Here is a 17,132-nt window from a genome sequence, read left to right as displayed (position 1 = left end):
AATTGACCCTATCGGGTCCAGTGATTGACGCTAATCCCAATATCTGGATTAGCTCTCGGCCTCAACTCCCCCTCAAGCTGGAGCATATACATCACCCATGCTCAGCTTTGTACAACCACTGCGAAAGTTAGGTGTAAACAAGGACTTAGTAAACATGTCAGCTAATTGATCCGTCGATGGAACAAACGGAGTCTCAATCAGCTTCTTTAGAACATCACGAACGACATAACAATCCACCTCTATGTGTTTGGTCCTCTCATGGAAGATCGGGTTACTGACAATATAAATTGCAGCTTAGTTGTCACAATACATCTTCATTGGCTTGGTCATTGGAAATCCCAACTCCAATAGAAGCGACCTCTGGCATATAAACTGAGTCGTGGTATGAGTCGTAGCTCTGTACTAGGCCTCCGCACTGGACCGAGTAATAATAGTTTGTTTCTTACTATGCCATAGAATAAGATTCCTTCCAACAAAGGTACAGTATCCAGTGGTAGATCTCAAATCACTAGTAGAGCCAGCCCAATCAGCATCAGAGTAGTCAACAAGCTCCATATGTTGATTAGGACGGTAAATCAACCCCTTTCCAGGAGCACCTTTCAGATAACGAAGAACATGGATAGCAGCATCCTAATGGGTTTTCTGAGGAGACTGTTTGAACTGACTAAGAACTCCAATAGCATAAGAAATGTCAGGACGAGTCAGTCAGGTAAATCAACTTGCCAATCAAACTCCTGTACTGATGCACATCCTGAAACGGTTCACCATCATCAACACCGAACTTTTGGTGAGGATCCATAGGAATATCAAGAGGTCTAGATGCAACCATCGCAGTATCAGATAGAAGATCCACAACATACTTTCTTTGAGACAAACTGATCCCTTTCTTGTAGCGGATCATCTCAATCCCGATAAAATAATGGAGATGACCAAGATCCTTGATTTGAAAATGACGCTGGAGATGAGCCTTTACTTTAGAAATACCTGTCTCATCATTGCCAGTAAGAATAATATACTACCAAGACCACTAGCTTGTCACCTTTGTGACGAACAAAAACTGAATGATCAGAATAGCATTGAGAAAACCCACACGTGACAATGGTGGCACTGAACTTGTCAAATCATGCTCGAGGGGACTGTTTAAGCCCATAAATAGCCTTGTGCAAGCGACACATGACCTGTATTCTCTCTCTGAGCAACATAACTAGGAGGTTGCTCCATATACACCTCCTGAAGATCACCATATAGAAAAACATTCTTCATGTCCAACTGAAATAACGGCTAATCAAAGTTAACAGCAAGAGATATAAGAAGGAGATCAGAGTTCAGTCTAGCAACCGGAGAGAATGTCTCAAAGTAATCCACACCATAAGTCTGAGTATACCCTTTGGCAACCAAACGAGCCTTTAATCGCTCAACAGAGCAATCAGAATGATACCTAATAGTATACACCCAGGGATACTTAACCAAATCCTTACTAGAAGGTAAATCTACCAGGCTCCAGGTACCATGACTCATAAGAGCATTCATTTCTACATCCATGGCAGCCTTCCATTCAGGAATACGGAGGGCATCATTATGAGAACGGGGAATGGGGGTAGTGGAAAGGGATAGGGCAAGGCCATGGATGGAAGAGGGAAGATGAGATAATGACATAAAATTACCAATAGGGTACACAACATTGATTTCTGAGTGCAAGAACGTGTACCTTTACGATGTGCAATCGGTAAGTCATCAGGCGAAGGAGGAAGAGGAACTTCACCAGCGAAAGACGGCAGTGGAAGGAGTGAACCTTCAGGGTTAATTTCCGCGTTGCCTGGCTGTCCAGTTTTCTTCTTACATTGATAAACCTAGAGTGGAGGTGAGGCAATGGTACCAAGGGCATCAGGGAGGGGTACAAGAGGGTATGGGTGGAGAAGACAACTCCGAACTAGACTGGGACACCTGAGGAATAAAATGATGTACCTTCAAAGAAGGTCACATCAGCACTGACAAAATTCGGATGAGTAACGTGGTCATAACACTTATATCCTTTTTGGGTATGAGAGTAACCTAGAAAGATACACTTAGTAGACCTCGGGGATAACTTATCAACCTGCAGATGCATATTATGAACAAAACATGCACACCCAAAGACATGGGGTGGAACAGTAAAACTGGATAAATTAGGAAACATAACAGAAAATTGAGACTTATCTGCCCGAACAGAAGATGGCATGCGATTAATCAAATAACAAGCAGTTAAAACACCATCACACCAAAAATGTTTAGGGACATGCATGTGATGCATGTCTAAGGATGGGCGTGGAAGTGCCATTAGCAAGGATAACGGAGTTTGAACTGACATTAGTAAAATTATGAAAAAGTGATGACTTACCGATCATATGGGCAGAGGCACCTGAATCAATGATCCAAGGAGTAGATGTAGTAGTGAGAAGGGCTGAAGTACCTGTGTGAGCTAGAGTAGCAGCGGATGTAGACGCACCATTAGATGTATTAGAGGATGCCTCAAGAGTGTGCAAGCGCCGGAGCAACGAATTGATATCATCTCGCAGACCGGTAGCTGAATCTCCTGATGAAGCTATTGGTTTAGGATCAATTGGAGCCATTGGGTCAATACCATCATCAGACATTATATGATTAGCTAATTGTGTTGCCCCACTCTGGTTTACCATGCTTTGCCAGCAAGTGTCAACAGTATGGTTGGACTTTCCATAAAAGGTGCACTGGTGAGCTGAACGATCAAAGGGTTGTCCACCAGATCCTAGATTAACCGACCCACGTCCTCCCCCACGATCGCGACCACGTCCACGGTTGGCATGGAATGCAGAACTGTCTTTGGTAGACTGATCAGGTTTAGTGGAGGAGGTAATGTGCTATAAGCGTGAGTATCATTCAGAATAGGTACAATATCTCTTGCAAGTAAGTGACCTTTCATTGCGTTCAAGTCATTGTTCAAACCAACTAGGAATTTAGAGATGAAGAACTTGTTACGCTGAGCCTTAAACTTGTCAATGTCAAAGGTCAAGGGTTGGAAGACATTTAGTTCTTCAACCATTCATCTGAAAGTACTGTAATATTCGGAAAAGGGGCTTGTCCGATTGGCGAAACTGAAACAATTTTTCATAAATATCATAAATTTGGGTCATGTTCTTTTTCTGAGAGTAGGTCTCCTTCAAATCATTCCATACTCCCTTGGCAGTAGAGTGAAACATGACATTGGATGTTACATCTGGTTCCATACTATTCTATAACCAAATTAAGATTAATGCATTCTCTTTCTACCATTGAGCATAATCAGTATCAGATTCTTTGGGAGGATCAAAGGTAGTGTAGTCAAGTTTATCCTTCGCCATTAGGTAAACTTTAACTGACTGAGTCCAAATGAGGTAATTTGAGCTTCCCTTAAGCTTGATAGAAGTAATCTGGACATTCACACTGTCCGATGCAGAGGAGGTAGTAGTAGGAGTAGCAGTAGTCTTGGTCTTGGCCATGAGTGCATGAATTAAGGACAAGGATTTATTGCAAAAACAACTAAGTACAAAGAACTCACCAACCAAATCGGAACAATAGCAGCCAAAGAGCAATCAGACCTAAAGAATCAAAAAAAAAATTCCAGCCGATAGGTGCTGCTGATAGGTGAATGTCGACTTTGATAGGAGCAGCAAAGAAGGCTTCAAAAGCCTAGTAGGGTATGTAGATGGGTAGTAGAACAGCAGCACATCAAATTGTGAAGTAGTAGAGCTTCACACATAGGGCAGCAGCCAAAAACAAGTCACATATAGGGGCAGCAGCCATTAAAATTTTGCAAAATTTGTATATCGGCTTCAACGAGCTCAGAGAACTAGAGCTGAATCCATGTAGCAATGGTTGAACGACCTGATTGTGTTTATCTCATTATAATCAGGTCAAGAAATTAAGATATGGGCAGCAGTAGGTGGCTGCGCACCAAAGAGAAGTCGCGCAAGGTTGTGATCAACAGAGAATGATGATTCAGTCCCTAATTTGATTACAAAAGCTTTGATACGAATGTTACAATCCCAGATTTCTGCAATCAAATCAGCAAAAACAACAAAGAGAACTAGAAGAGAAGAAGAAGAAGAAGAAAGGAAGACAAGTCTGAAATCTGCCCAGAAAAACAAAGCAGCCTGTGGTCAGTCCAAATATGTGACTGGTCGCAGGCATCATTAGCATAAATAGGTTTAAAACAAGGAGTACAAGGACTAAAACACCCCAATTACAAGTAAAAAGCCCTAAACAGCAAATAGGGACCCTATAGGACCAAACTGACCCTATCGGGTCCAATGGCTGATGCTAATCCCAATTTCGGGATTAGCTCTCGGCCTGAACTCTAAATTCCATATGGAGTTAAACCTTTGGTGGAACGACAATACAGGATCTGTGTAGCTGATTCCAATTAGTTGGGAAAAGGATTAGTTGAGTCCATTTGTTTTTCCAGTTTCTTTTGCTTTCCTTGTCTTGAAAAGTTCTCCTCTCTCTTTCCTTACAGGCTCATTGACATTTGGATGTAAGCCAAGTTTTAGATAACACGAACAAAGGAATCCTTTCGATAATATCATTTGTAGGCCCGAGCACTCTAACAAGTCATTCATTTTTATTAGATTGATCCACTTTGCCATATGGTTTCAAGTATTGGTATTGGATGTATCGTATGTGTATCGACTAAGCCGGTCTTCGATCTTTTTGATTACCATATCGTTTCAGGGATAAAATAGTAAAAAAAAATTCTTATGAAAAACAAAGGGTAAAAATGCATCAATCCTCTCCAATACAGATCTAGATTGAATAGGTATCGGTATGGGCGATCCAGATTGGATCGGAACGGAATCCATGCTTTACCAAAATCAAGGGAGAGAACTTGGTGGTAAAGCTTAACTCATTTGACTTTTCCTCAGCTTCCTTCTTCATGAATTCACATTTTGAATATTATAGAGGAATTCTTGTGTAGTTTATGAGGGAGGGACATGAGGTAAATTTAATGCAGTATGCGTGAGCCTCGTATTTTTAGAGTCTCAGCATCGTAGGCATTTTTATTTTAATTTAAGCGTGGTCTATTTATATTCCCCCACCACAAAAAGTTCTCAGTATAGTTTTAAGCTTCTATATACTTGCCTCATTTTTATTTATTTATTTTTAAATCTCTTAGAAATATGGGTGGTGGTATCTTTTCTAGAGTGGTGTATATGAATGGGTGGCAATTCCTGGCCATTCTGCTAACCTGCCTGGACCAAACTTGGTAACGTAGGGTTCATGTTGACTTTTCAGCTTGATTAGTATGTAGTGGGAGTTCTCGAGTTGTGGTGTTATGTATTAACAACTGCCTAGTGCATTGGTGAGTTGTGGTGTGCAAAAATCCAATATTCTCCAGGTCTCAAGTACGAGTTTCCAAGCAGTTACCTATTTCCCTCCTAACCTATCAAAAAAAAAAAAAAAAATGCTGGGAGCATCATGTATTGGGTTGCTCTTTTTTTTTTTGTTTTGTTGGAAAGTCTAGACTTTAGGTAGGTTGGGCACTTGCTCTTATACTTGTGATTTTGGTGAGCAGCACTTGGCTCTTATCTTGGCCCTTGGCCCTTGCCCCGTCTGAATCCACCTGAACCCACTGCATTTCTTGGGTCAGGGTTGGATATCGAGAGTTGGGGGTTTTTTTTTTTTTGGGGGGGGGGGGGGGGGGGGGGGTGGGGGAGGTGGCGGTGGTGGAGTGGGGAAGGGGATTAAGCAGCAATGGTTTTTATTCTTGGTCCTTAGCATTGCCCAATTCCACCTGAATCACCATGTTTCTGTTTTGAGGATTGGATAATTTTAATAAAAATCACTTTCACTTATACATTGAGAATTAGAGATGGAGATGGTGATACATAAGTGGTGACAAAAAACAATTAGATGCCGATATGCCTAAAGTTTCTGCAGCGATGGATGAGAAGAAAAATGTGATCAGCGAAGGGAGACTGGTGGTGTGAAAAAGTTTCTGCATTTACTAACATATCTGTGGGACTTTAACTACAACTACTGTAGAGTGAAGAGGAAATCGGGGGTGGAGGTGTGTTAAAGCTCAAGGTGAAGAGAAGAGAGTTGGATCTGTGACCTCTGAGGCATACACTTTAGTGGCAAAGCTTTAGCCTTCACTTGAGGGATTAAAAGGAGAGTATTTTTCTTCTAACACTGCAATAATGGTAACACCTGAAAATTAAAAGATGCACTTGAAAAAAAAAAGAAAAAGAAGCAAGTACACATCCTTTATTTTTCATGATGTTGTAAGGTCTTCTAGCATTTTATCAATGGATAGAAAAATTCCTTGAATATGTTATATATGGAGGCATGTCTCATCAATATGGGACATCAACTTTGGGGTTTTCCTTTGATTTATCTAATGGTCCATGGCAGTCATACAATCCCATTATATTTTATGACATGTCAAAAGGTGAAATTGGACAGTGGCCAAATATGATTGTAACAAGAGTCTGTTATGTTTCCAAACCTCACAAATCATCATCATAATCATCATATATTGTGCCACAGAGAAAAGTGGTTTATAAATTATGACCATGGTCTTGATGGTCACCTTTTCTTTCTGTGGGCTGGGTAAAACTAGTAGGAGCCCATACATCCCTGATCCACTACCCATTAACCATTTAACCCATATGTGACCTCATAGCTTGACCAACACACGTTGGGACCTATAATATCTAAGTGATTACCTCCGTTGAACTTTTTAATTTGTCCTTGTTCATCATCGAATGCACACCTTGTTATCTTTGAGATAACAGAGAAACTTAGGTTAGGCTCGTTTGGTACATATTTTTGGAATAGCTTTTGGATTTAGAACACGTTTTGAAACCTTTTTTTTTTTTATACTAAAATGATAGCAATAGGCTGGTAAGGGATTGCTACCTGGTCATGTGGCCACTGTTCCAGCATGGGGACCAACCAGAGGAGTCGCCCAAGCATTCAACCAAAGGGTAGTGTGATCTTTTTGCCACCTTTGCGTCTATCATAACGTCTCATGACTCGGTAGTGATATTTTTCCCCTCAAAATTAACAACATAGAAGAGAGAACACTACCTGGTCTCGTGGCCTTTATGTCAATGTGGGGCTAATGGGCCCATGGGAGTGTGCGTCAAGGAATCCTGTGTCTCGGCACACGAGGGCATGACTGGGTAGCCTTTTTTTTCTTCAAACAAGATAGAATAGAGTTCGTAGGGGACAGATATTAATTTCATTTTAATGTCCTTAAATAAAGTACAGAATACAGGAAAGATCAAGCACTGGAGACCCCAATTAAAAAAGAACAGAACTACCACACCCCAACCCCATATATACAGAAAGTATATTACTGATCTTCCATACATCCCTTCCCAGCTACCCACTAAAAAGAGATACAGAGAGGGAGAAAGAAATCACAGAGGAGATGAGGACTTATGGGCGTATGTTAATTTCTGGGCATATGATCCTGATGAATGATGAATAGGGGCTGGGGATGGAAACCAGATGGTTTTGCAGAAGTGCAAAGGTGAAGCTCCTTCTCCTCCTGAATGGGTTCTAACCTCTTCATCATCTCCACAACCGGTCTTCTCCTCTCAATCTGTATGACACGAGGTGGTGCAGTTTCTTCCATAGACATAGCTTTGGACATCTTGAAGATGATGCTTCTATATCTTGACCAGTTTCTTCAATCTAAATTCACAAAATTCTCTCTTTTTCCTATATTTATAAACAAGAACAAACCCCCCTTGGTCTCACTACTCAAATGACGCCACAAATATATTCCCCCCATAAGCATAAACTATAAAGAGGATGATAGATACAGTCAACAAAGAATAGTATACTGATACATATATGCATGGACCTCTCTCAAAGAATCAGATCCAGATGATATAAGAGCATCTGGCAAAGACCAATAGGCCACCAAGAATACCATATCAATCCATGTTGGATGATACCCTTTTCGATTCTTTCCTTCTTAATATGAGATAACAACGAATTGGTCTATCTAATTCTTTACTTATTTATGGGAGATGAATGAACCTGCCCAGTTCTTATCCTTTCTTGTACGCATAACATTCTGCTTCTATTCCTTTCTTTCTAGATATGCATAGTCTTTCCAAGATACAGAATCGACTAATGGACTCTTGCTTAAGTAGGAAATGGATTATATACATATAGCCATATAGGTAAGGGTTGTCTTTAGGGTCTAGTGCTTCTGGAGTCAAGGAATAACTAAAGGATTAAAAGACTAGAGTTTGTGGAAGTAAGTTTTATTTAAAGGATTAGGGTATTGGTAACAGGGGAAACAAAAGAAGAATAAAGAAGCAAGGAAGAACGAATAAAGTAAGAGAATGGAAGAGAAACAAGAAGTTCCTAAGGTTCAAATTCATTTCACATGCTGAGCAGGGGCATGAATAAGGGGTGTCAATTCTAGGCTAGCACCAGTTAACCTCGTTGGTGTATGATGTCTTGTAGTCTGTCGCAACTTAATCCAGGGAGTATTGGTGCAGGCGCATGGACAAAACAAAACAGCAATCTCCGCTTGAATTTTTTATTTGATGATAGTTTTGAACTTTCTAGATTAGGGTTTTTACACTCTATATTTGTTGCAAGATTTTCTATCTCTAATGCAAACAATTTGAGAGAGGTGTGAGGACGAGCTCTGTAATACTATTCTCCATTGATAGTGAAATTTAATCTCATCTCAACGTGGACATAGGTAATCTTGTCAAACCTTGTAAACTTGTGCGCATTGTTTATTCTTATTTTTCCATTACTTTCTACATCGCTTTTAGGGTTGCTTTTCTACAAACCTGATAGAGTTTGATCGGAAAAACTTAGACCAAACCAGACGGTTTATTAACCATTCTGGGCTGATCTAGAGATGCCTTCTAAACTTAGCAGTATGAGAATACTTTCATCTTTCTTTTCTTTTCTTTTCTTTTTCTTTCAATTGAGGAATACCGAAAGTAACATTCTAAAAAAAGGTCCATTGGTTTTTATTCTAATTCATAAAATTAATAATAATAAAAAAAAGCCACATTTCCTGAAGTGCATGTAGTATAGTTCAATATCACTTATAAGAGTGTCTTACAAAGATCACTGACATATCCATGTTCCCTCTTACAATCTTCCATGGCTTGCAAACAGATCGATTTGGGTCGATTCTGTCAACCCTGGTGAGAGTTTAGACACACATTCTAATTTTTGCAGTAATTATTCTTTTACATCATATTCTTCCTCAAGCTAATAATAGGGTTTTTTTTTTCTAAGGTCGAAAACATAATAAGGTTCAAGATTACACCCCCCCCCCTTCCCTTTTCCTTGTCTTGAACCCAACCGATAATTTGGATCACAAAGATGGTAGAAAATTAATGATAAACAAATGCCTTCACCAAGAATTGAATATAGATTCCCAATCTCCGCAGATGTCACTTGAAAACGTATCTTATGAGCCCTGGGAGGTGAATGTTTAAGAAGTAATCATCCCAGCTGATACACTTCGGATCGAAACAAAATATATTTTCCTCTGCTCCATTGTCCTTCATTGCCATTCGCAACTTCTCTAAATTTAAATCATCAAAGCTGCATATAGAACAAATAATAAACCAATTCACTTTTGAATTTAAGCTATGTTTGGTCGTCAATAATGAATAGAAAAATGAAATTTTAATTTGAGGAGAAAGATAAACACATAAATCAATCATTGCATCATGATAAAATAAAATATAATTAAAAGACACAGAGAGAGAGACATACACTCCTCTAAAGAATAAATAAGGCCTATAGAGCTCCACTAGTCGCATCACGAAGTTGATCTTCCGACTAAAATTGCTACATAAGTTTTGGAAATACTGGCAAGATACTATGTTCAACAGTTGCAAAGCCTACAAGAAACCCACAAAAGTATACAGAAAAATGAATATAATTGATGATTTAAGTTATCCAATCATATGTAGAGATAGGATCCGCTACTTGTACGATCACCTGGTCGTACGAGTCAGTATCCAACACATGTTCTTCTTTCTATTATTACAATGATAGAAAGGGTATATTTGAAAACAAAAAGGACATATGTTGGATGCTGACTCGTACGACCAGGTGATTATACGAGCAACTGATTCATTTTCTCATATGTATACCATACAATGCATGAAATCAATTAGTAAAAAATTAAATAACCAACCTTTAAAGGTAGCATATAACGAACGGCCATGTATTTGTGGAAGCTATCCATGGTGCTAAATACTGCAACTTTTCCAACTTTGATAGGCTTTCCATCTTTATCGATACATGGATGCTTAGAGAAGAATTGATAGCCGTAATCCTGGAAAAGGGTAAATTTTGCTGGGTTTCTTACAGATGAACCCACTTGGTAGATGAACTCACCATGTTGATTTGCATGAGCCACCATTGCCACAATCATCGCATTCACCACCATGTCCCCTGGGATCTGTTTCATCATTTATATATATTTCATAAATAACAAACATGCAAGCTTCTTCTTCATTGATTAATACATATGCTTGGGTATATTTTATGACCAAATTATGTATGGCACATTTTTCTTAGAATTGAGTTTTCTTTCAGTCATGGAGAATTCCTTAACCAAGGCTTTTGATTGGTATTCATAAGGTATCACGCAACAAAGGAGGATGTTTCAAGCATTCGCAAATAAGAAGTATATATTTATGATCATTGATGATTGTATGACCCTTCACAATGCGATATAAGATAACTTTTTTCTTACATTTTTAGGGTCTAGAAATATTCAATGTCTTGTGGTCTTTTTTCCCATCATGTTCTTTTATTTCAACCCCTTTTCTAGTGAAATTTTATTCCAGCCCTTGAAAGAGGCAAATTGGACTCAAACTTGGTATCTAAGAAAAAAAATGGAGTCTTCCTATCACTATAATGTGGGCCCCGCTTGAACTTCCACATGGAGATAACATGTGCACCGTTATTCTGTTAATACTGCACCCTAATAAATCTTACTGGACTTGCATGCAGTCACCCTAAATGTTGAGTATAACTGCAAGTAACAGGGTGAAATCATTTTTCAAAAGAAAAATGAAAGTTTTGTAATCATGCTGGTGTATCTACCTAAAACTCATACTTATTTGATAATTACATTATATATATATATATATAGATATATATATATATATATATATAATTAATGAGAAAAGGAGATTTACTCGTTACTGGATTATATCAACATCTTATAGAATCTGGATCAGATTCATATACGAGATTGTTCATTTGAAATTCACTTTCTCTCTCTGTATTTAGTGGATTCCAAATGCTCAGACCAGGGATGTGCGAGAATAATCTCATACGTGAACCTGACTCAGTCTCCATCTTACACGTCAAGTCAATGGTATGAATGAAATGATATATTTAATGAGGCAGAGAGGGGGTTCACATATTTAATGAGGAGAGAAAGGGGGGAGAGGAGAGAGACTATGAGAGAGAAGTATACAATACTATCATGTACTCCATTTTTCCAAAAAATTATTTTAATTTTCAAATCAAAAGAATTTGATTGAAAAGTATAATAAATCTTAGGGAGAAAGAATTCTGCCAGTCTAGTGTTGCCTACACCCAAATATAGGCAGGTGCAAAAAAACTATGTTGCCCCTTGCTCTATTCATGAAGATGCTCCTGTGCACCTCCCAATGGTCCTATATATGGGTGATGCCCTACACTAGACTGGCATTGTTCTTTTTCCCTAAATTTAATAAGAAAAAGTTTATATATGTTGTTAGTGTGTACAACCCTCTCACAGTATCTCTCCTTCCCTTCCCCTCTTTGATATTCTCTCTTATCATTCTCTTCAGTTATGTTTTAAAGGCAAAAATAAAAAAGAAAAACATAATAAAACAAAAATCATGATAAATAATAATTGGTTTTTGTTTCTACCTCTCTCATCTTTCAAAAAATTTTGAAATGAGAGGAGAGAAAGACATAATCATTATATATATTTATCATAATTTTTGTCTTATTATGTTTTTCTTTTGTATTCTTATCATCCAAACATAACTTATTTCATGATCTATTTGATGATTCAACTGATGTCTCGCAATTGATGGGGCGTGTCTATACTAAAGCATACGGACAACATGTTGATCCTTTTCCCATTTTAATAATCATGTTTGCCATATTTTGGTATTGGTTATAATAACTTGTGAGGAACTGAATACTAAACTTTCCACTTAAGTAAAAATTTGATTGATTTAGTTACTCTTTCGTTTTATTTTCCTTGCAATCAAACGGTGGCAAAATATTTTAAAGAAAAGATGCCTAACTAGTCAAACTCACGTATATGATTACAAGAACAATGAATGTAACCATGGACAATGGTGAAATGAGTTGACTCACCACATCAACAATTGACTCAGGATCGCCGAGGAAGCATGTTATTCTCCCCTTACCGTAACCAACACCCAAGCTGTCGATGGTTCTGTGGTCATTAATAGTTAGCAAACACAAAATCTAGAGAGAGAGAGATGAAGTGTTGATTGGGGACTAAGAAAGATAATTCCCTTAATTACCTCATTCCTTCAACCCAACCAGGGAATGGTTCTCTGTATGTGCTTGTTATGATGGTTGGACGAATGATAACAACTGGTAGATTTTCCCTAGACTGTCCGATGAGCATCTCTCCCAGGCACTTTGTAAAGACGTATGTGTTCGGCCAACCATAATGTCTTGCCCTTTTTATCAACATAGAAAGAAATAAATACGGTTCAACAGTTCAGCCATAAAATTCCAATCGTTGGGACAAAAATAAAATAAAATAAAAGGAAAGAATCAAATAGAGATGAATCGAAAGGTCAAGATTTGATAACATTGGGCAAACAAACATGTCAATCAGAGGGTCACATCGTTAGTAGGTGAAGAAATTTTTTCTCCTTTACTTTCATTTTATTTTATTTTATTTATTTATTTGAAATATGAGTCGGGCTAGGGTCTAATGGCCCCAAGAAATGAAATTAATGTTTTTGGTGCCATAGGTAACCTACTTGGTAGGCTCACTGAAGAACACAAATGTTTAATTTTTTGTTTTTGGTAATAAAAGACTAATGTTTGAGTGGTCACCATCCTATAAAGAACCAGCACATGTGATCCTCCTACCCATAAAGATATAAATTAGGGGTTGTTTTATTTATTTTATTGGATCCTACGGAGGTTCTTAGCCTATTTATCAAAAAAAAAAAAAACAAACCAATTGTTATGGGATTCGTCAAAGTTGATACTATTTTGATATTGATCTTGATCGAATGAGATCAAATTGTATCAGACAGATCGATCAAGGTTGATATCATTTTGATTTGAGTTTTAGATCCGTAGATCCTACCTATAAAGATTATAAAATAGGGAAAAGCAAATAAATATTATTAAAAAAAAAATTCATTGACACTCTCGATAAAAATATTTCTTACACAACCATTTTAAATATTGCTTCATAGATTAAATGAGCTGGCTATTCTGACTATTGGATATAGAGCTTATGGTTTAGATTAATCGTATGTCAAATCTCAAAGCCTTATAACTTCTTCTATATTGACATTCATCCAATATATGTCCACACATGTCTGCCATCTGTATTGCAACCACAAAGATGCACTCTTTTGTAGTCTTGGATTTCAAAGCACTCCATTTTGCTGTGACAAACATGTGAACGTATACATATTTTGCTAAATATGATGGCACTAATGATAAGCTAATGTGTTTCTCTTAAAAAGTTTTCTTGACATCTAAACATGGTCTGAGATCTACATATTTACAAAACTTGGACCCTATCTAATGTACAAGGGTATGTTTGGAAGCATACTTTGTCCGAGAGTGCGATTCCTATGCCTGAACATGTAAGAATTGGACTTCATAAAGACTTTGAAATTAAACCATGAGGATCTTCTATCTGAAAGTATAGAATTTTCGTTCTATGGCTGGTCTGGAGACCAAAACTATACACATATGTGAATAGATATTTCAATAGGGATAGGATCAAAGGAACATGAGTAATTGAGTAGTTCTGAATGGTCTAATTATAGGAACATGAGTAATTGAGTAGTTCTGAATGGTCTAATTTGGTTAAGTAGGAACAGGGACCTTACCTACAGTATTTATGAGGAGGGATAAGGTTGGTTCGTCTCTAACTGGAAATTTAAAAAATAAAATAAAATGTTAGGCCAACACTGCACAATTACAAGGTCATGAGTTCAAATCTCCCCAAGACCTACTTATAAAAAAAAAATTTGATATTATATAACTTATGCCCAACAAAATGGATGTGAAATGACTACCTTTACCCCTAAAATGGAAAAATCCCACCTGACTTTAGGCCCCTATTCAATTTTTTTATTGACCTCAGCACTTGTGTAGGGGCCACATAGCTGGAAAAGAACTTTTTACGAAAAAAACAAAAGCAAACGAATCACGAATAGTGTGAACTAAATCTCCCATGTCAAGCCAATGAAAGTACGAAAGAAACAAGACAGGGTTGGTGTTGAGGGGGTTCGCTTGTATAGGAGGAGAGAGATTTTCAAAGGGTGCAAAAATGACACATGGGCAGTACTAAAGTACTAGATCATTTTCCCATAAATATTTTACCAAAACGAAAGGACTAGATATTCTTCTCTGATATTGATATTGGAGTATGGTGGTATCGTTAACTAAAGTATTTTTTTCTATTTCATACCTTCATACATTAAATTGAGGGTATAGTCATAATTATAAAATTAACTATGCATTAATTTATATAGCAAACCTGTTTATTCCTAATTCTTTCATGGCAAATGTCTCATCTGATTTGGAACATTCCAAGGCCTTGAGCTCCTTCAACTTTTCTTCTACAAGCTTCAGTTCCCGTTCCATGTCTAACCCAGGTCTCCCATTCAGTGTTTCACCCATCCTGAACGGTTTCTCCAATATGAGCCCTCCTTGTTCTCCAGCCACATAAGCTTTCAAGAGAGTGGAAATTAATAACAATATTAATCATCAATTAATCTTCCTTAATTTATAGTTTAATATTGATTTAGACATATAGAGATTCAATACTACTACACTAACCAGTTGATACGTGGAGAAGCATCTGTAGCTTAACACATCTCTTTGCGAAGCTCAAAACATACTTGGCTCCCATGGCATTCACACCCAAGGACACATCATATCTATACAAAGTAGTTTTTCAATTAAAATGTGCTTTATTATTATTAATTTTTTTTTTATAAAATAATTCATAAAAAAAATAAAGTCAAAGGCAAAAGAAAAGTCAAATTCACGAGAAGCTAAGAGGCACCAAAAAGCCTAACCTCTCATCAAAGTTGGTGGTAGCAGCTATATTGACGATGATGTCGATCTCTTTCCACATCTCTTCCCTCAAATCTGAGGCATCTATACCCAAGTTGTCGCAAGCAATGTCACCGGCAACGGCAGTCACCTTCTCGGCGACGAAGGAATCGAGGCCGGCACCACATTTCTCTCTGAGAACCCTAAACACATCCTTCCCTATCACCTAAATTATTATAGTGGTTGTTAGGGTTCCACGCAATAATGTAAAGGCATATAAAGATTTTGGGCACTCTCCTTTATGGCTAGCTTTAAGGATGAATCATACCCAAGACTTAACAGTGCTTGTACATGATTATCAAAACATTCATGTTACCTCCTTATGCAGTCTCTGTGCAGCCGACTGAGCATCTGCAGCTCTTAACAGAAGATAGAGCTTCTTCACGCTTGGCTGAACCCTCAGCACTTTCTCTACAAAAACTACATTCCAAGAACCACAGCTTAGAATCACTATATACACACACACACACACACACAGATGAGAGAGAGAGAGAGAGAGAGAGAGAGAGAGAGAGAGAGGGGATCCCTACTTTTTGCTAGAAAGCCAGCAGCACCAGTGACCAAGATGGACTTGTGTTGAAGAGACTGGACAATACCCGTTAACTCCATAATAGTAGGAAACTAATGAGGGAAGGAGAGACAACAAGAGATGGGGGCAGAGGGAGTGAAGAAAGAAGCAGAAAAGCCAGGGGAATACTGAGTACTGTGAGTTGGGGCAAGGAGTGAAGAAGGATATGTGCATTTATACAGACATGGGAGGTTGAGTGCACGGAAGTGATCGTTCATTTCTTTTTGCTAATTTTACCTGCTGGAGTTTAGTGTAATAACTTGCCCGAAATTATTAACAACAGTTGTTAGGTTTTTCAGATTTTATTTCTTTGTCTGATGAAAGCGATTGATTTTAAAAATAAATTAATAAATAAATAAAAGTAAAAATCTAAGGGTACTTCTGAAGTTACACACCACCAGCCCTTGTCATTTAATTGGGATATTTTTTTCGATATCCCTCTTAAGTTTATTAATGGTATACAGTATATATATATACATATCGGCACACATATTGATATTGGTCACAGTATACTGTACATATCGCCAATACCGGTACGTACATAAATGACAAATCCATGTTTGGCAAGTGGTCAGTGGAGTTTAATGCGCACCCATACATATGGATGGCCCTATCTACTCATTGAATGGCTGTAGTGAAAGCTCATAGTCAATGAAATCACTCCAATCGTACTACCATTTTATTTATTGAGGGTTGTCTGTGGTAAGGTGAGGGTCTGCCTTTGGAGCAGCGCGTTGCTCGGAAGCAGACCTCAATCAGCTTTATACATAGGAATTTTCCAACACCACATGAACTTTTCATTTTCAATCATTTCCTCTGTGCCTTAAAAGGAGAGGGTCCACGAAAGGTAATGCACCCCTGTGCCAATGAAAGTATATGCAAAAACATTAATGAGGGATAGGATTTTCAGTCTTTCATAAGGGGAGGGTTGGTTATTTTGCTCCTTATATCTAGGAATAAGAGTTTCACCGGCAACCAATATAAGGTGGGGGCAAATTACAAAATGTTTTTAATCATTTCGATGGCATCTTGTGGAAGGGGGATAGAATCGTGCACGAAACTTTTTGTCTTGTGGAAGGAGGGATAAAACTGTACACGAAACTTTTTGTCTTATTTTTGAAGTGAAATTTTTTGTCGTCTAAGAAACCACTGACCAATGTAGTGGGTAAGTGAATCTATTTCTCAAATAAAAGAGTGTTTGTAT

At 37.9% G+C, this 17,132-nt stretch overlaps 1 protein-coding gene across 1 annotated transcript; it reads right to left on the bottom strand.

The window, feature by feature from the left end:
- Positions 1-9,048: 9,048 nt before the first annotated feature.
- LOC122085931 (fatty acyl-CoA reductase 3-like) lies at positions 9,049-16,094 on the bottom strand. The gene is made up of 10 exons (XM_042654555.1): positions 15,891-16,094; positions 15,677-15,780; positions 15,324-15,526; positions 15,082-15,182; positions 14,780-14,972; positions 12,561-12,722; positions 12,388-12,469; positions 10,193-10,459; positions 9,766-9,893; positions 9,049-9,591 (listed from the first exon to the last, which is right to left on the bottom strand). Exons 1-10 carry the CDS (start codon positions 15,967-15,969, stop codon positions 9,438-9,440), a joined length of 1,473 nt encoding a protein of 490 aa, XP_042510489.1. The 5' UTR covers positions 15,970-16,094; the 3' UTR covers positions 9,049-9,437.
- Positions 16,095-17,132: the final 1,038 nt, after the last annotated feature.

Source organism: Macadamia integrifolia, chromosome 8 (assembly GCF_013358625.1).
Source record: "Macadamia integrifolia cultivar HAES 741 chromosome 8, SCU_Mint_v3, whole genome shotgun sequence".
Taxonomy (NCBI): domain Eukaryota; kingdom Viridiplantae; phylum Streptophyta; class Magnoliopsida; order Proteales; family Proteaceae; genus Macadamia; species Macadamia integrifolia.
This window is presented reverse-complemented; position numbering and strand designations above follow the sequence as displayed.